Source organism: Crocodylus siamensis, chromosome 5 (genome assembly GCF_052110815.1).
Source record: "Crocodylus siamensis isolate JL-2025a chromosome 5, ASM5211081v1, whole genome shotgun sequence".
Classification (NCBI taxonomy): Eukaryota; Metazoa; Chordata; order Crocodylia; family Crocodylidae; genus Crocodylus; species Crocodylus siamensis.
The window spans coordinates 199,136,444-199,157,347 of NC_143399.1; the positions used below are offsets into that span (position 1 = coordinate 199,136,444).

At 45.2% G+C, this 20,904-nt stretch overlaps 1 protein-coding gene across 2 annotated transcripts in view; it reads right to left on the minus strand.

Annotated features, from left to right (window-relative positions):
- CRHR2 (corticotropin releasing hormone receptor 2) overlaps nucleotides 1–20,904 on the minus strand; it is a 245,018-nt gene that overhangs the window by 39,115 nt on the left and 184,999 nt on the right. For both annotated transcript variants that reach the window (XM_090047826.1, XM_090047827.1), the window contains one exon: nucleotides 20,029–20,101. In XM_090047826.1, coding sequence (XP_089903952.1) covers nucleotides 20,029–20,101 — 73 coding nt within the window. The remainder of the gene's footprint in view (nucleotides 1–20,028; nucleotides 20,102–20,904) is intronic.

Sequence of the window (20,904 nt, forward strand, 5' to 3'; positions counted from 1 at the left end):
TGTTAACAAGAGGAATGGCCCAAACCCCCACTTCAACCCCACACCTGCAAGTGGTTTACGAGCTGAAATACCAAGAATGCATGTAACATGCCACAGGTGAATGCTGGGGAGGCAAGGGCACTGCCAATGTGCCACCGCTCCTCTTATGAATGGCAAGAAACTCATGAACTCGAACTATAAAAAGAAGGTGAATATGGCCGCACGCAGGAGTCATGTCATGTTATTCGTCAGCCACTTCTGTTCTTTGATCCAGATGAAAGAGACAGGTCAGTGCCTCCAAAGGCTCGTTTACGTGGCCACCCGTGAGCCTGGGACTCGCCATCGACAAGCCCCGCTCACTCTCCTCCAGCACACCCAAGCCTGGTCTACATTAGGCAGAGCTTATGGCCTGGCTGCCTCTGAGCAGCCCTTAGTGCCGAGTGCCTCCTCCCTGCGGAGGAAGATGCATGACCAGTCCTACGCAAGGGGGAATGATTAATGGGCACAACATGCTTTTCAAAGTCCTATGAAATTCACTCAGAGTTTGGGCCAAACTCTGCAGAGGCATATAGATATAGCTGAAAAGCAAAGTAAAACTTAAGCCAGGATGAGGCAGAAAAAAGCTTTAAGTGCCTATAATCAAAGGACCCTAGTTTCTGGAGCATCATGACAAGAGGTTGATCAGAAAGTAGAGTGTCTTGGACATTTTGGGACATGGCTGTGGAGGGGAGTCATCTGTGCCATTCTCAGATGCAGTATTGCCAACTTTCATGATTTTTGGCATTGTCCTTAAAGTCTGCACTTCGGGAACATGAAAACCTTAGCTCTTTTTTTATATATATTATAAATAGAGAGGCTGCTTGGATCCCTGACCATATGCAAAGCAGAAGCCATAAGATTACAGTCAACATGACCAGAGCTCCATCTGCAGTGTTGCCAACTCTCATGATTTTTGGCATTGTCCTTAAAGTCTGCACTTCGGGAACGTGAAAACCTTAGCTCTTTCTTATGTATATATATTTATGATATATATATATTTTTATATAAAATAATATGCATTATTGTATTTACATATACATATACATACATACACACATATATACACATATATACATACACACACACATATATAGATATATATACATATACATATACAGATATATATATATAAGACAGCTACATTTTTCATATTCTTGAAGCTTAGATTTTAAGAACAACACCAAAAATCATGAGAGTCATGTTGACTGTAATCTTATGGCTTCTGCTTTGCTGCATATGGTCAAGGATCCAAGCAGCCTCTTCTGGCCTTAACAAAATCTGTGATTAACTAGCTTTTTCTAGCTTGATTCTCTACTCGGTTACACAGATACTATGCTACCATAAGCCCATTAAAGTGAAGGGGCTTACACTGGCGCAATCTAACAAAGTAGAAAATTTGGCTCACTATTCATGCTACTCCAATCATTACAGACTTCATCGTCATGCCGCCCAGCAGAAGCATGTGGCTAAATATTATTATTCCTGTTTTCAAAGGAGGCACTGGAGAGATAAGTGACTTGGTCAGGGCAAAACCAGGTCAGCAGTGCTGGGAGGATTTGAACACAGGACCAGGAGACAGAAGCCCTGGATTTTATTCAGAGTTCAGCCCCCCAAATCCCACGTGAAACAGAGAAACATGCTTATTCCCTCTGTGATTCATTTGCCTTGGCTGCCAAGTGGACTAAATGTGTAGAAGCGAGGCTTGAAGTGGCTGAGCAGGGCACCAGCCCAGTCACCCATTTGCAGAAGGCACCAGTATGATGGCTCCTAAGGAAAAGCAGGGCTTAGAGCAGCAGTAGCTGCCTGGTGCATGCTGTTGCTGGAGCAGCAACCAGGCAAGCTTCTTGCCCAGAGCAGCCAGGGACTTTGAGTCCCTGAGGCCGGTACCACCGATTGTCCCCCTTCCCTCCCCTTCCACCCCCGGTCTACCCCTCACCCCCAGCATGAGTTAGCACAGGGCTCTGCACATTCCCCCTGCAGGTTTTGCTGGTAACCTGCTAGTTACCTCTCTATTCATCTGTACCCACCTCACAGGAGCTTTGTAAAATTACTTTCAATAAAAGCTGATCAAGTGTTTTGGAAGCACTTGTCCAAATGATCCCTTTCTTATGGGTTATTATGTGGAGTGCGTGGATTCAAGATGCCGATACATTATTTAAGGAAGAGCTGGCCAAAATTTTCTGGCCTACAAAAGAACTTATTAGATGCCAACAATGAAACATTTTGTGAATACAGTTTGGTTTTGGTAAACTGCTTGTGCAGAAGATCACGCGAAAGAAAAAAAAAATCAAAACATTTCCTTTTTGACATTTTTGAAACAAGGCATTTCATTTTTTTTAATCCAAAATAACAGATTGCTTCAAAATTCCCTTCCATTTTATTGCAAAAAAATTATTGCAAAAAAAAATCATATTACTTGGAATCAAAAACAAAGTATTTTGCTCTGAGTTGTAAAGAAATATTTCAGTCCCCTCTGGACAAAGTTGGGGGCAAAGCTAACTTTTTGGAAGACGGGATTTTTTTTTCCCCACCTTGGTTTTCCAAATTGCCAATCAGCTGCAGAATCAGTTACTCACCCATCTCACATTGAACACCTTCAGGAGTAAATTGGATGCTTATCTTGCTGGGATCCTATGACCCCAGCTGACTTCCTGCCCTTCGGGTGGGGGGCTGGACTCGATGATCTCCCGAGGTCCCTTCCAGCCCAAATGTCTATGAAATCTCTAACCTGAAGGCAATTTTCACTGTAGAGCGAGCCAGATCTAACTGTGATGCCCCTGTCCTATTTCATCTCCATACAGTCGTGCTTGCCATCCTGGCTGGGTTATGGGTTACAGCCAGGCTCTACTTTCCTTTGGGCTTGATGCAATGAGAATGCAGACCCAAATTTGCAATGCTCTCAGTCCTCTAAGGCTTCTCCACAATTATCCCATATTCCCAGAAAGACAGACAAGTTGTCCCACAATCCACTGGGATACAACCGTGCAGCCCAGAAAGCCCAGCAACATATCAGACATATGTCTTTGCAGTGTAGCTCCTCACGCCCAGGTGAAGCTAGCCCAGATGCTGGTCACCTGGACTAAATGCAGAAAAGACAGTTGTGTCTGCAAGAGCCTACCATTATTGACAGTAGAAATACAGGAGTGGCTCCTTAGCTGAAGAAAGTCAATATAGCTCTAGTTATCTGCTGGAATTATGCTGCTTTCCGCCAGCTAAGGATAGGACGGCTGGCATTTATATTCCTCCATATCAGCAATAGCATCAAATGATGAAAGCATTTATGCTTGCAAAGAGAGGTTTCCAGGAGAAATGGCTGTGAAGTTCCTATACTGCATCTAGAAAAGCATGCAGTTATTCATCAAGGCCTTCCTATTATTTCTGGGGCACTGTGTCGACAAACCCATTTTTCTCAGAACTGGACAAAAACTCAGATGGCAATTCCATAATGAAGACAGATGAAGCGACATTTAATAGAAGTAATGCTGAGAGGCTGGTTGCGTGTTTTTTTCTGGTTTGATACCTTTAACTGCCTGTTTTTAAGGCGTGTTTTCAACTTCATACTGAAAAGGTTGGTTAAGATTGTCTTCGGATATTGATGGTAGAAATTGCTAAGGCCGCACCCCCATAGCTGGTAAATCAGTGCAGATCTTATTCTTCTACTCTTCAGCATTAAGTGATACCTATGTGCTGGATGATAAATTAAGATCCCAAACACCCATAATTACAGCCTCGGAGAGTGTGCAATTGCAGTTAGGCAGGAAATGTTTTTCCCCAGCCCTGCAGCAATATTAATGCTTTTTTTTTCTTTAGGTTTTTCCACATCCCACACGGGGATGAAAAATCAAAAATCTCAAAAAAAAATTAAGCAAATTGATCCCCTGAAAAAGCCATGGATCACATCACTTGAAACTTTTCATTCCTATAAGACACATTTAACTTCATATTTCGAATAAAAAGTTGTATTGGAGCACAAAACAAGGTTTTGCATTTTGAACAATTTTTTTCCCCAAACAAGGTGACTTACGGGAACCGACCTTTTTCACAATATTTTGGTGTTTTCCAACATAAGACGCAGCATGAGAACAAAAATTACCAGTCCAGCTCACCCCATTATCTAAACAGAACCCCATGAAGCACAAAAGGGAATTCTTACTGAGAAGGTTTCTCCCTTGAGACATTCATGAATTTAAACCAAAAATCACTACTCCTTCTACCTGCTTTGCAAGTGGTTAATGGACAGTTCCCATTCACAAGGCACATTTCAATGGTGCTCTGCTTTTTGTATTTTATAAAGTCTTTGTTCTTATATATTTCCCTTAATGTTTGCTGTCTTCACTCCCAATAAATGTAAATATGGATCCACTTGTCCTCTCTACTTTTATACAATGCAGTAAAATCCCATCCCCCCCATAATTTAGTAACCGGAGCTGCATTCAGAGCAGTCATTTCAACTGAAGCATAATATACTGTCATCTTGACCTCAATAAACTAATTTTCTGCCAGTTTCTTAATTCCTCTTTTAATTGCCCTGTCACATTATTTTGACATTATTACTAGATGGGGCTCTTTTATTATAAAAGTCTTCCTTTCAAAGGTTACATGCATCATAAGGGCTGTTTTTGGTTAATACCAGGTGTTGGGAGATGTTATTTAACCAGGAATAAGATGATAACATTAAAAAAGAGGAAAACTGAGAAGGAAAATCGGGAAGTGTCAAGACCTGATAAGGTGTGAAATAGTCTCCCTGGGGAACAGTGACAAGCCTGGCGCTCAAGTCATGGCAAACAAGACCTGATGAAGGATGAGCTGGATGGGAAAATGTACCAGTGTGGTACGGGGATGCAGACAGACGCACTCTTTCCCTAACCTCATGATATACTCCAGCGCTCAGACACTTGTCCTTGTCCATTAGAAGCCCAAGCCTGGAAGGTCAGGTATGCTTAGGTTGGCACTGATGTACATCTGCAGATCTGCGTGGGGAAGAGCATGCATAATGCTGGCCTGGTTCATGTTATTTCTTTTCACTCTCCAGAAGTGCAGGGGCTTGTAAAACTTCTAGGGTCATTTTTACAGGGCAAGAAATGCCAGTTCTGTCAGACCCTTCCATGGTGTCATAGACACTTCCAGGCATTCGGCTTTGATTTTCATCCTTGTTTTGCAGCTACGTAGCATTTTCCAGTGCCCCCTTCCCATGCTTCCTAGTTCAAACTGGTGAAAAACACACCAGAAGAGTGATCTCTTGGTGTAACTCCAGTGCTCCCAATTCTGGGCTAATCCAGAGACAAGGTAGGGGGGTGTAGATAACACGAAATGTGTTCAAATTGTGCTACGTGGGGGTCCAACGTGAGATTTAGGAGAGGGTTAGCTGAACTATCCCTCCCTTCAGAACCGAACGTGCCACCACCTTACACCAATCTGCTCTTAAATCATGGATGGTCGAATTGTGATATGGACCCTAAACTCATGGCACATCCCCTTTACTAATTCCCTGAACCAATCTTCTTCTTGAGGATTTCACTTTGTCTGCCTGCCTGTTCCAGCCGAGAGGTGGTTCATTAACTGAACAGAGTGCTGAAGGCACATTGAATGGGGAAGAATGATCCAAGGGGATGAGATCAGCTCAGCCACAGCAGCAGAAAGACCTCACATTACAAATGACCTTTTTATAGTGTCCTTCCTATAATGTTTATATGAGGACTCCTCAATAGCAGTGCAGTCCGTACAGAGCGGTGATAGTACTGTATGCTACTAACCACCAGTGATTACTGTAGGATGTTGCGGTTCGGTAAGGCTTTTCATCTAAGGATTGTAAACCACCTCACCCACAAGTAAAGGACCCATATCTGAAACACCATGAACACCCTTCAACATGCCATCGGTGAGCACCATCGGTGAGGTGGGGAGCACTGCCAGTGCCCTGCCATTACAGTGACAGGGAATTAGTTTCCGTAATAAATGTTTCCAAGATCCTAGGAAAAAGCTAATCTGACCTAGGGCAAAAGTTTTTACCTGATCCTAGTTTTGATGACTGATATGACCCTGAGCAAGACAGCAAGACCTCTGGGTTTTCGCATACTGGCAGATGTATCACAGCACACTCCATACAAATGGAGTCCAGCCTAGGTTGGATATCTATATTTTGCTTCTCAAAGCTGGCCCTGCTGTTTGGACTGGTACACGGGTAGACTTGTCACTGAAGCCCCAATGCAGTTCTCCCTGTGACTTGAGATGAAAATGCCCATGTGTATAAAATTAATGGGCTCTTCTCCTCTTGATGCTCTTAACACCGGGGTGGCCAATTATTTGGGGCAGAGGGCCTCTTACTGAATTTTGGCAAGCCATTGAGGGTCACGTGACAAGCAGCCAGGGGCAGATAAAATATTCATTTTCTAAATATTTTAGAGTGGCCTGAAGGGCCACATCTGGTCTGCGGGCCGCATCATGCCCGCCCCGTCTTAACAAGTGTGGAAGAAAATTCACATTGAGACTTGGCTAACTGCTCCTTCTCCTCCCAGTGGAGCGACTATGGCCAGTCGACAAGTTCAGAGATAAAACTTGGCAGCTCGAGCTTATTATTCTGCCTGATTTAATGATGCCACTTGTACTTGGCAGGGCTTGCCTGTCTAAAACAGAAGGGACTAATAATGCAGCAGGAGGACAGGAGCTCTGGAAAATGAATAGAGAAAGTCTGGTGATCCTGCCAGGGCAACTGTGGTGGTATTCAAACCAGGTACAAGATGGGGTCCTACCAAGAGCTAATTTAGATAAGCCTCACTGAGGAATTATGCAATACAGATTCTTATTTACATCTGAGGACCTCTTCCCAGAAATCTTTCATAGATTTCATAGACATCAGGGCTGGAAGGGACCTCGGGAGATCATTGAGTCCAGCCCCCTGCCCAAAGGAAGGCAGGAAGTCAGCCGGGGTCATAGGATCCCAGCAAGATAAGCATCCAATTTACTCTTGAAGGTGTTCAATGCAGGTGCTTGAACCACCTCCTCTGGCAGACTGTTCCAGACCTTGGGGGCTCGGACAGGAAAGAAATTCTTCCTTATGTCCAGCCTGAAACGGTCTTGCAGGAGTTTGTGACCGTTCGACCTCGTCATCCCTTGGGGCGCTCTGGTGAACAGACGTTCCCCCAGATCCTGGTGGTCACCCCTGATAAACTTATAGGTGGCCATCAGATCACCCCTGAGCCTACGCTTTTCCAGGCTAAAGAGTCCCATGGCTCTCAGCCTGTCATCGTAAGATCTGTTTTCCTGACCTCTGATCATGCGCGTGGCTCTCCTCTGGACTCTCTCAAGCTTCTCCACATCCTTTTTGAATTGTGGAGCCCAAAACTGGATGCAGTACTCCAGCTGCGGCCTCACCAAGGCCGAGTATAAGGGGAGAATGATGTCCCAGGATTTGCTCGAGAAGCATCTATGGATGCAAGCCAGCATTTTGGTCACTTTACTAGCCGCAGCATCGCATTGCAGGCTCATGTTCATCTTGTGGTCAGTGATGACCCCCAAGTCTCTTTCTTCTGTAGTGCTATCCAACGTAGCACTGCCGAGCCTACAAGGAAGCTGCAGGTTTTTCCTCCCAAGATGGAGAACCTTGCATTTTTTGGTGTTAAACACCATCAGGTTCTCGTCTGCCCATTTGCTGAGCTTGTCCAGGTCAGCCTGGATCACCCGCCTATCTTCTGGCGTGGATGCTTTGCCCCAAAGTTTGGTGTCATCGGCAAACTTGGCCAGTCCACTCCTGACTCCAATGTCCACGTCATTAATGAAGATGTTGAACAGGATGGGTCCCAGGACAGAGCCTTGAGGGACCCCACTGGTCACAGGGCACCATGATGAGTGACTGCCATCGATTACAACCCTCTGGGTCCAACCACGGAGCCAATTTTCCAGCCAGCGGATCGTGGTGGAGCCTGCTTCATTGTCACAATAGGGATGAGTGAACTGGTGATGGAGTGGGATGAGGTTATTTAAAACAACCCATCCCACTCCATAACCCACTATAAAACCAAAATCAAATCCAAATGTTGAATGGCAGGGAGGGGTGTGTGAAATGCTCTAGATACTTTTCCCCCCTGAAATTGCTTTCCATTTCCATCCAGAATCAGAACAGAAGGCACCAAAAGGAGCAGTGACTTTTCCTTTCATCATTATTGAGTTATTCAGCGTTGGGTGCAATTTATTGTTAGGGCAGAAATCTTGCAAGAAAGTGTATTTGCATACAACTTCCAGCCCAATATCCCAACTTCAAATGGATAGCACAGGTTTAGATAAATCTCCTGACTTCTGCTTGACTTTCTGAACAGAATACATCCTCCAACATTTTTTACAATGGGCTCTTCCCTCTCTCTTCTCGCACATGCTGAGTTTTTGTTTCGGTCAGATCTGCCAGCATAGCTTCACCTCCAAAATACAGACAACTTGCGCTCCCAGGCACCAGGGCAAAGCAAAACACCATAGAATCACAGAAGTCGGGTCGGAAGGACCTTGTAGATCTTCAAGCCCGACCCCCCCGCCTGGGCGGGAGAAAAAGACTGGACTCAAATGAGTCCAGCCAGGTAGGCATCAAGCCTCTTCTTAAAGATCCCCAGGGTAGGAGCCAGCACCACTTCCCTTGGAAGTTGGTTCCAGCTCCTAGCCGCCCTGACTGTGAAGTAGTTCTTGTGGATGTCTGATCTAAACCGACTCTCTAATAACTTGTGTCCATTGTTCCTTGTCATACCAGGAGGTGCTAGGGGAAACAGCATCTCCCCTAAACCCTTCTGGTCCCCCCTAGTGAGTTTATAGACAGTCACCAGGTCCCCGCTCAGGCTTCTCTTGTGAAGGCTGAACAGGTTTAGGTCCCGCAGTCTTTCAACGTAGGGTCTGCCCTGTTGTCCCTCGATCATGTGTGTGGCCCTCCGCTGGACCCTTTCAATGTTGTCCACGTCCCTCCTGAAATGGGGCTCACAGAACTGGACACAGTACTCCAGCTGTGGCCTGACCAGTGCTGCATAGAGGGGGAGGATCACCTCCCTGGCTCTACTTGAGATGCACCTGTGGATGCACGACAAGGTGCGGTTAGCCCTGCCAACTGTGACCTCGCATTGTCGGCCCACGTTCATCTTGGAGTCAGTAATGACTCCAAGATCCTTTTCTGCCTCTGTGCTCTCAAGAAGGGAGTTTCCCAGTCTATAAGTGTGCTGCTGGTTTCTACTGCCTAAGTGCAGCACCCTGCTCTTGCCAGTATTGAAATGCATCTTGTTTATGTCAGCCCACTCCTGTAACCTATCCAGGTCTTGTTGCAGTCTTTCCCTCCCTACTAGTGTGCTCACCTAACCCCAAATTTTGGGATCATCAGCGAATTTAAACAGGTTGCATTTCACCCCGTCGTCCAAATCGCTGATGAAGAAATTGAACAGCGCAGGCCTCAGGACCGAGCCCTGGGGGACTCCACTGCCCACTTCCCCCCAGGTTGAATATGACCATCCACCACCACTCTCTGAGTATGACCCTTGAGCCAATCTGCAATCCATCTGACCGTGTAGGCATCAATGCCACAGTTGCCTAGTTTTTTAATGAGGATGGGGTGGGAGACGGTGTCAAAGGCCTTACTGAAGTCTAGAAGGACTACGTCCACGGCAACACCTGCATCCATTGCCTTTGTGACCTGATCACAAAAGGCAATCAGGTTGGTCTGACATGACCTGCCCCTAATGAAACCGTGCTGGTTGCTCTTGAGCATCATCCCTGAAGCCGGCCCATCACAGATGTGCTCCTTGAAGGATCTTCTCAAAGAGTTTCCCAAGGATAGAGGTAAGACTGACGGGCCTATAGTTGCCCGGGTCCTCCCTCTTCCCTTTTTTGAAGATGGGGACCACATTAGCTATCTTCCAGTCATCTGGCACCTGGCCCGAGCACCATGAGCACTCGTAGAGCCGTGCCACCCACCCTGTCTCATTATTTCTTGTACTTTTCTAGCCTTCGTTGCTATAGGGTCTGCTACCTTCCAACCTTTAATATCATAGCATCATAGAAAATGAGGGTTGGAAGGGACCATCTCCAGCTAGTTCAACCCCCTGCTCAAAGCAGGACCATTCCACCTAGATTAACCCAGCCAAGACTGTGTTTAGCTGGGTCTTAAAAAACCCCTCCAAGGATGGAGCTTTCACCACCTCTCTGGGGAGCCTGTTCCAGCACTTTACTACCCTCCTCATGAGAAAGCTTTTCGTAGTATTGAACCTAAACTTCCCTTGCTGCAAGTTGAGACCATTTCTCCTTGTCCTGTCATCTGCCACCACCAAGAACCGTCCAGCTCCATCCTCTTTTGAACGCCCCTGCAGGTAGTTGAAGGCTGCTATGTTCATCTTCTCAATGCCTCTGGAGGTTAGACAGTGCTATCATTCCCCTATTACAGATGGACAACTCAGGTACAAAGATGCTAATGCCCCAATCCTCAGCGTTAGTTAGGCACCTACATCCAGAGGCATAACTACTGAGTTTGATGCCCTGAGCAGAAATCCCAAAGAGCAGGGAAGGGGCAGGGTGTCAGTCTTACTTGCCTTGGAGACCCAGAGACCCTGGCTGCTGCAATGATGCTGTTGTCGTGGCATGATGCCCCCATACCCAGGCTGCCTCCGCTGAGGTGCAGGCTCCCTGGACGCTGTCATTCTGGCACCCTTTGTAAACCTATCTCCAGTGACACTACAGTCTAGGACCTAGTCCAGTGCCCAACTCCCACTGATTTCAGTGGGTCTAAGGGACTTACCCACCAGCCATGGGATCTGCTCATAAAACAAAACTAACTGCTTACTTATATTTGCAACTGCTCCAAACCATCCAGAGGTTCCCCATTTCCAACTGACTAGACACCATTTAAGGCCTCCTCTTTTTGACACGCGTTCGCCAAGGCCAGACCACTGCTTGAGCTGATCCCATCAGACATGCAGCTGATTATTTCTCAAGGCTACTGCAAACCTCCCTGTTTCCCACCCCCTGTGTGTGCCTGATGCTCTTTCTTTCTTAACCAGTTTCTGGGCTGGCTACTAACAGATGCACATCTGTGCTGGCTGCTATCTGTTGAATTATGTCAGACCAAGATGGGGCAGTTTGTGATCTCTATTAAACGGTGCTCTTACTTACCACAAAAACAGTATGTGGAGTGAACTGACTGTGACACCATTTTGCATGGCAGTGAATTTTATAGGATTTCAAGGCTGGAAATTATCATTATGGTCACAGGATTATTCAAGAGCGGGACTGGAGGAGACTGGTGGGGCCCTTGATTCCCAATCCTGTCTATAGTAGGCAGCCATGCCACATATTATGCTCCGTCCTAAATCAAGATGAATTGTTGTCTCCACCAGATGACAGGAAGGCTATTGAACTTCACTGCTCTGATGTTTTAGATGCCTTCTCCTAATTTCCAGACTAGATAAATTCATGGCCTATGTACATGCATCTGTCCAACACTGCCTTTTAGCTTAAATCACTTTTCTCCAGCTGAGAAGATAGCAGACACAGTTAGCACCCTGGGGTTTTATCCCCTTAATATGCTCTTAGACAGCAATCGTACCCCATCTCAGCCCTGGTTTTGTTAGAATAAATGAGTCAAGCGCTCTCTCTCAGTCCCTGGGTGGGACCTCCTGAATATCACAGTCTCTTAGCATTTTAACTATTGATTTCTGCACCAGATCCAGTGGCTTGGGTTGAGCGGTAGCATGTTTTTACGGTAGTTGCCCTCATTTTTAAAGGTCTACTGGATGGAGGATTTGCTCCATCCTTGGGACATCTATTAGATTGAGTCCATCTAAAATGGTTCTTGTCTGCTTGTACTGCAACAAGGGGAGGATATAACATACATACAGGGAACCAAAGCTGATTAATATAAGTCATTAAGGCCACTTGAAAACATGGATTATCAATCCTGAGGAATTTCTTCAGACCCAGGACCACATTCCACATTTGGTAAGGGCACCACCCTTAACTCAATCACCCCTAGCGGATCCACAGTCTCTGGCCATCTGCAGATTTCAAAGCACTTTTCAGAGGAAGATAAGGATCACGAATGCTGCGATATGGATGGGGAAACTGAGGCACACCACAGGGATTTCACTTGCCAAAATGGCTCATTCAGAGCAGAGTTGGGAGCACAGTGTAGGTCTCTCTGTCTATTCATGTGCCCGCTTATGCGAACAATAAATTATGCGAACTATGACTTATTTGAAAAAGGCCTTAACTGCACAGGTCAGAAAGCTGCTTGTTTATCAGTTACAGACAGAGAAAAAATCTCCTAAAGACATGTACAAGTGTTAAACAGCTTAAATATTTCAAACCAATTAGCTGAGGAGCCCTGGGCTCCAACAGTTTGAAACACTGGATGTTAACAAGCTCTTTGATTTCAGAAATACTATAGAGCAATTCAGATTTGGTGCTGGGGGCTAGCTAACACTGGCGGCGGCTGAGAAAAAAGACATTCAATTAACTACACCTTGTGCTCATTTCCAAATGGGTTGGTCCTGTTCCTCTGCCTGTACCTTTCACTGGCTTGCCAGCACTTGGAGACTGACTGCATCAAAGGTGCTGTATCAAATACACTATATTACTTAGAAACAGAAATTTGATCTGCTGGCAGGGATTATCAACTCTTTGCCCCCTGTACCATCCATACAGAAAAAGATGCTAGATTAAAACCAGGCTGAGAAGCTATGAGAAGCAAGAATAGCTTTTGTACTACACATTGCAATCAAAACTATCGGATACAACTAGATTTTGCAGTTACTATAAGAAACTGAATTTCATAGTGTCAACCACATTGGCATGACTATATCAGCTTGGCTCCTTCCCAACACTGAAATGCATCAAGGAATGGGGAAGAAATAAAATGCATTTGCTCCTTTGTATTTTTCTAGAGAAAGATATAGGCTTTGTGCACACAATATGAGAAGAGCCATATTAAGTCAGACCAATGGTCCATCTAGCTCAATATTATGTCTCCAACAATAGCAGTAGCATAGGCATGCCCTAATGTGTGGCCCTGCACATGCCCTAATATGTGGCCCTGCACGTGCCCTAATGTGTGGCCCTGCACATGCCCTAATATGTGGCCCTGCACGTGCCCTAATGTGTGGCCCTGCACATGCCACACATTAGGGCATGTGCAGGGCATGTCTGGCGTAATCCTTTCCTTCTCTTACCCTCCCTGGCTTCAGCTATCATTGTTCTATTCATCCCTGACTGTTCTCCTTCATAGCTATTAAACAGACATGTCTGTCTTCTCCTTTTGAACTTGGCGGGGCTATCTGCATCTACAGCTCCCTGTGGCAAGGTGTTCTACAAGTTAACTACACGCGGTATAAAAAAATACTTCCTCTCATTTCTTTCAACTCTATCTCCAGTTCGTTTCAGTGGATGGCCCCCAGTTTTTATATTCTAGGATTTGGTGAATAACACTTCCCTGTTTGCTTGATCAACACCAATCATGATTTCACAGACCTCTATCATATCAAGTGTTTTCCTTTCCAAACTGAAGAATTCAGCCTTTTTAGTCTCTCCTGGTGAGACAGCTGCTCTGTAACTCTGACCATCTTGGTGACCCTTTGCTCTCCTTTTTTCTAATTCTACCAGGTCCTGTTTGAGATGTGGAGACCAGACGTGCAATTTCTATTTCACACCTGCGTCGTCTTCTAAGTCCAATGTCCAAACAAAAGCAAAAAACCTCTGACTACAAGTAATCTGGGCCATGTCTTCCAATTCTGGACATCTGCAAACATTTCTACTTCTTCTGAAAGAAAAAAGGAAGCAAACAAACAAGTAATCTCCTTGCATCCTGAACCACTGCTGAGCTTGGCAACTCTCGGCATCATACTTCTTGGCCACAAGATGCTCCAGGGGACCAGCAAGAAGGTATTGAGGGCTTTCTTCTCTTGGAGGGTCCCTTATATAATCATTTACCTTCAACAGTGAGAAGAAAATCACAATGACAATAAGTCATGCACCCTCTTCACTTATTTTGCCCTGGGGGGTCTTGCCTGCATGTGGTATGGGATCAAGAGGAATCAAAGGGTATGATTCTCCTGGAGCCCTGGAGTTTCAGTGAGACTTAGGCTCTGGCCTATGTCGTCTTTGAAAAGAGAATTTAAGGTCTATGTAGAGCTGTGGCCATAGTCACTGACTTTTATATTTGCCGGGGAGATGGACATGTGGAAAGTTTTATGCATCTGAGGTGACAGCCCTCTTCCCAAGGGGAGCCAGGGACCTTGGGCCCCCACGTACTTGGCACCTCTGGCTGTGGCAGAATTATTCTGGTATCATTACGCTGTTATGGCTATTATTCCAGTATAACTCTCTATGGGGACATTTATTTGGGAATAAAGGTCAAAGTTTACCCAAAGCTAGTGGTCCATCAGGCTAGTGTATTAAAACATGCCAATTTTTGCCATCAGTGGCACACAAGGGGCTGGTATCATGTCACGCTTTCAACATCCCAACCCAACTAACCAGGTACCCATGTGTCAACTAGAGCTGGGTGACCTTCAACACAAGTTTGGAGCAAGGCTCGAAGTCATATGGTTGGAGCTCTAGTGAAATGCCTTTACCGATCTGACTCTGTCCCCACACATATAGGATTAACACAGCCTTCTTCTACTATAGCTTATATATCACTTCCTCCTAGTGCAATGAGAGCAATATAATTACACCCGTCAAGTTATACCAGTCAGTTTTCCCAAGCAAATATACCGAAGTAGGAGGCAAACTCCAATTTACTACTGATTTCAAGGGTCAGTTAGGTATCTGAACCCCTTGGTTAGTCTTGGCCTTAAGTTACTTTGGCACTTCATATTTTACTTGCATCTTTTGACTCATCATTGGTTCAACTAGAAATCTATTTATCTGAGAGCGAGACTGCCCCAGAGCTTTCAGGCTTTTTTAGTGGCCTTTCCTCCAATTCCAGCATCTACTTCAAACCCAAAGAAAAAGGACTGAACTGTCCTCTCATTTCTAAAGCAGAGATTTATGGCTCACTGCTGGGGAAGTCAGCCCTGCCATTGTATTCTACATGGATAAATGTAGGCCTTCAATCTTCGGTGCTATTAATCCAGAACTTCCCATAATGGCTCTTTAAAAGTGCAGTGATAAAGGACATCTGAGCCACTATTTATTGCTTGATTAGCCTTGAAGAGGCCTCATAAAATGACAGACCATTGAGTAGCTTTAGTACAATTTATAGCTGAAGATTTTTTTTAATGAGAAACAGGATTTGAATGAAAAACGCAGCTTTGCCGTGGGAGAATGTCTTAATAAGAATGTTAAAAATAAGACTGTTGAATGAATTCAGGGTCATAACCCCTTCTCCGCTGCACCTTTCCTTGCAAAGGAGTGCCCCATTAACAATAATAGAAAAAATAAGGAACCTAATTTCTTAAACTGTATCGAATATCCCCAATTCTACAATGCAATTACTGTTGTACTTCCATTATTCTTATGAGACAGGCCAAGTTGCAGTGATACCCAAGTGAGACTCAGGACACCAAATTCCAGACATGGATGGCAGCTAGTTTGGCCTGAGGCTCAGTCCAGAGCGGCCTCGAGGCTCTTCTAAATTACAGCCAGCTGCCACAGCCCCTAAGGAACCACTGAAGCAAGCAAGAGCAGGAATCCAAGGCACATCCCCGTTGCCCCGACTCAGCCCCCAGCAAATGGAGAGACACCAGGCAGTGTGGCACAGAGCATCCCCCAGTGGCAGGTTCACAGCAGACCTAAAGGCAACGATGCACAAGCTGAATATCAGACTACTTCTGAGACATTCTGTCTTTCAAACTACTGCTACCAAAACACAACTTATTATGACTCTGCTGGCCCGATGAGCAGCTCTTCATGCCGGCTTACTTGATGAGATGCGCATGTACATACAGACATCCTTCTTTTCCTTCTCTGCATTGCTGTGGACAGGCTTCTACTACTGCTTTTCCACTCTCTGCCCCCGTAACTGCACACACAACTGTGCATTTGTAGTATTTTAATAAAGAATACAGCAATTCCTAGATTTCATAGGCATTAGGGCTGGAAGGGACCTCGGAAGATCATCGAGTCCAGCCCCCTGCCCCAGGGCGGGAAGTCAGCAGGATCCCAGGATCCCAGCAAGATAAGCATCCAAATGTCTCTTGAAGGTGTTCAATGTAGGTGCTTGAACCACCTCTGATGGCAGGCTGTTCCAGACCTTGGGGGCTCAGACAGTAAAGAAATTCTTCCTTATGTCCAGCCTGAAATGGTCTCGCAGTAGTTTATGACCGTTCGACATTATCATGCCTTGGGGCAGTTTGTTAACACCCCCAAGTTGAGGTGAGAAAGCATGAGCAGCTAAACTCCTAGACAACAGAGAAGTGCTTTTTTCATCCACAATGAAATTAAAATATAAACCACTTAGAGGGTGAATCTCTCCCAAGCCTATGCCCAGCCAGGTTCAAAAGAAACTAGTGGCTGTTCATGCATTTCAGGGCCATTTCTACCTTTCCCAGGGTAGTTGAACACCCCTTCCATTAAGGGGGTCCCCAAAGGAGGGTGGTAAAGGGGCTGACTGGGATGTTCTCACCAGCTAAAGGAGTCCTTTCTGCTATCTAATCCTATGACACTTCAAAGAGATACAGGATGAAGAGAATCTGGGCCCTCATCTGATTTCTCCAAGAAGTGGGCTCCCACCACTTCCCCAAGAAACGTCAATGAATTAATGAATGGGCCAACATCTGTTTTCTAAAATCTGGCACCTACTCACTGCTTGTCACTGCCAGGTTTCCCATGGGTGACACGGCACAGATCCTATACATATAGTTATTTCCTGTATAGCACCGTTTCTCTGGAGATCTTAGAGCACCTTCACTATAATGTGGCTTCAACAGAGGAATGGGAGCATCATTTGAGTAGAAGAAACAGAGAGGTGAAGGAAGGGCCAGAAGTCCAGGAAGGGGCTAGAAGGAGAACACAGGGCTCCTGGCTCCCGGTGTGGTGAGTTGTGCATGTGACTGTACTGCCTTTCTGCCATCTACAGGAATTTTGAATAGTTTATAATTATGTCGAAATGCACGAGGGAGATGGGATAAAATATCCATTGTGTTGGCTTAAGAAAAAAAATTAATTAAGATAACAACTCTTCTGTGCTTTACTTGATTAGATTCCTGAAAGGCAACAGAATACTGAATGCTTTAATTGCTTACTTACCAGCCGAAAATTCAATTTTAATATTTTAATTTCCTGCCACATTTCTGCCATGTTATAATTATCTGCTTCAAAGGTGCCCAAGGCTATTAAATAATAGCAGCAGTAGCAACAGAAGCCACTACACTCACATTGTGGCTTTCATCTCCTGCCCTTTTGGGCGTGGGGCTGGACTCAATGATCTTCTGAGGTCCCTCCCAGCCCTAATGTCTATGAAATCTATGAAATCAGAGGATCCCTAGGTGCACTACAAGAGACAAATGAGCATCTGTGGCCCATTTTACAAAGGGGCTGGGGAGAAATGGCACCAATCATAGAGCTGTCTCGAGCCCAGGAGGCTGATCCTGACATCGTCTCAGCTCTCAGGCTTTCACCCTGCAAATGATCGACAAACTTCACCGGGGCTCTGCCCTGGTACAGGGGAGAATCTAATCAAGAGCTGTCCAAGAATATAAATACGGGCTCCTTTGCTTGCGGTTTCCTAGTTCAGGACCTCAGTTCACTCCTATGGTTCAGTCACACACCCTTGGAAGCTTCTCCTACACATAGCCTGAAGAGACTAATAGGGCTGACATTTTTCTAGCAGACTTTTTTAGGACAAAAAACAGCTTTTCTTTCCTAAAAGGGGTGGTTTTTTGCAGAAAAGCAATTGACATCATTGTCATTTGCTGGACTCTATGAATTTGTCATGCTCTCCCTCGACAGAACAATTACAGGGACCACAGCGCTTACAGAAAACCTGGCATGGGGAAATCAAAAGTGTCAGCGTTTTGAAAATAAGTCCTACTTGTGCTGGACCTCCAGCCACTCTCCCATGGCACGTACGGCTACCTTTTCAAAGGACCATGGCATACGGTGGGAGGCACTGTCCATAAAACCGCTGGGCATGAAATGCTTTTCAATTAAAAAATGCTCTCTATAAAAAAAAAAAAATTAAAGGTCTTGAAAAATATCACTCAAGGTAATTTGGGGAATGGGATTTTGGTATGGGAAGGTAAACCCAGTTTCTCAATAGGTTGGGGGAGGAAAACCAGCAAGTGGCAAAAAGTATGAGAATGCTGATTGCATAAAAATGATGGGAAGGATTCTGGAATGGGCAGCAACTGCCAGGGGAATTAGAGGAGGTGGTTTCAGGGAAATTACATGATATTTTTATTTAATATAAAAGTTGACTGAAGATATAATAGAGTCCTCTGCCTGATGAGAAAAAGGGGGCTTGGGAAAAGCCATCCATGTTCTCTAATCACACCCAGATGGGACAGAGTCAAAGGGCTGAAGGAGCTGATCCTGTGGGGTTTGATCAGGGTGCAGTTTAGATTAGCAACCCCTCAGTTTAACAGAGAGCCACTGGGTTTGAAATAAGTTGGTCTGACAAGCATTCTCCCATAATACAACCTCAAGAAAGTTAACTTAACTTCATCTCATCAAAAAAGGTTAGTTAACTGGAGTTCATTAAATCAGTGTTGGGTATTGCAGAGTTGCAATACACCACAGGGCATATGAAGGGATTACTTTTGCTTTAATTCCTTCTAAATCAGGAAAAGCACCTTCTTTTCTCTGAGTTTAGCAAGTTGGAAACCAAATCTGGGCTCCTGTGTTCCCACATAATGACTTCGGCTGTTTCCACGTTATTGTATAAATTACAGATTCATACAACACAATGGGGTCATGGGAACAGCTTCTGCACTGCACAATGAGTCTGTGTCAGGGGTTGAAAACCCATGGCCTGCAGGCTAGATCCCGCTCATGGACCCATGGATACTGTCTGCAGATATGGGGTTTTGGAGGCATTCGATGGAGCGGGGCTTCAACTGTGAGTGCTTTCCCCTATGCCTCCAGCTTCAGGCAGGTCCTAGCAGCCACCTGTGCTCGTGCCCTGACCTGAGATGGGTCATTCTGGCCTGCAGCCAGAAAAGGTTGCCCACCACTGATTTAAGTGCATTAATAATTTGTGCCCAAAGGGAAAGGCCAGGAAGAACTGTTGGGATGCTGTTGTTCCTTCCCGGGTTGGAAAAGCCCTACAGATGGGTCCCCAGAGGATTTTTGAGAGAAAATCTCCAGTCTCCTTTCTCTCCATCTCAGCAGCAATCTACTTCACTTCGTTACCTCCGCTGTAATGGGGCTTCAACAGAACAGGACTCACGCCAGACCCGCGATTTGGTTCTCTGCATGTACTTCCCTCTCATGAGGGTAATGGCACTGCACAAAACTTGCCGCAGACTGGAACTGCAGTAATGTAGTGTTTAAACAGTGGAAACAGATGGGCGGGTAAGGAGAGGTTGGCTTCACCCCAGCTGGTACGGGGAAGTGCCAGCTGTATTTCCTCAAATCAGACAGACTCACTATAGTCGAGCCTCTCCCGAGACTGAGGCAGATGGCATGTCTACAAAAATCACAAAGATACGATGGACTGGCATACCTCCCTACTACTCCGGCTATGCTGCCTACTCCACAGGTACTTGGAGGAGGTAAGAAAGAGACTGACTGACAAGCACTACAAACTCCCCTCTGGCAGACGCCAGGATGCTTCAAGCCCTGGTTTACACAGCGGCTGATACAGGGTTGAGTCTGCCCCAAACGAACAAGACCAACAGGCTTGACTTCCTCATGAGCCACAGCCAGAGGCAAGCTCCCCCAACCTAATGCAAACGGCACAAGAAAAGCTGATGTGAAGACATTCAACGCTTCCCAGGGTTTGCACATGCATTGCAAATCTAAAACATGCATGTTCTAACTGCACACCAAATACAAGGGGGCCTATATAAACATTCATGATTTTGATGCAGTTCTCCTTAGTCCCACACATAAGCTTACCAGAAGAACAAGAATCACTGGGCCTTGATATATGTAGTCTATGTACTTTCCTGGTTCCTTCCCGAACCAGCATCTGTAAGAGAAAATGAACACCCATTTGTAAGTGTTAATGCAATTCCCACAAGCTGAGTATATTATATACATCTTAGGGAATTGTGCAGTCATGCCCTGGAAATCTTTTTTATGTTTAATTACATATACAGCATGCAACTGGTCCATTTTTTCCTAGCAAGTCTTCTCATCTGTGGCTACAGATCTGATCTTTGATTGTTACTAAGTATACCCAAGTCACGTTCCTGCTAAGTTTCTGGCTGTTGGCCAGAAAAACATTTCCAGGAAACAGGAGAACAGTGCCTGAGATCAGCTGGAAGGAGGATATGGTCATCCTTATAGCAGATGCTTCCTTTATGGCTGCAAATTGTAATTGCCTGTGTCAGAAAGAGAGCTCGTCCCCTGAATGGAAGAAGATTGAGCATTATAATGCAGGAATGACAAATTATTCGCATGTGTATAGTAAGGACCTGCTTATGCAAAGGGCTCTAAGGAAACAGGAAGAATAAATTGGATTTTGAATGACTAGGGAATCCATCCTGAGGGGTTTGATCAGGGTGCAGTTTAGATTAGCAACCCCCGAGTTTAACAGAGAGGGATCGGGATAGAAATGAGTTGGTCTGACAAGCATTCTCCTACAATACAACCTCAAAAAAGTTAACTTTATCTCTACAAAAAAGGTCAGTTAACTGGAGTTTGTTAAATCAGTGTTGGGTATTGCAGAGTTGCAATGCATCTGAAGGTAATACTTCTGCTTTAATTCAAGTCAGGAACAGCACCTTCTTTTCTCTGAGTTCAGCAAGTGGGAAACTAAGTCTGGGCTTC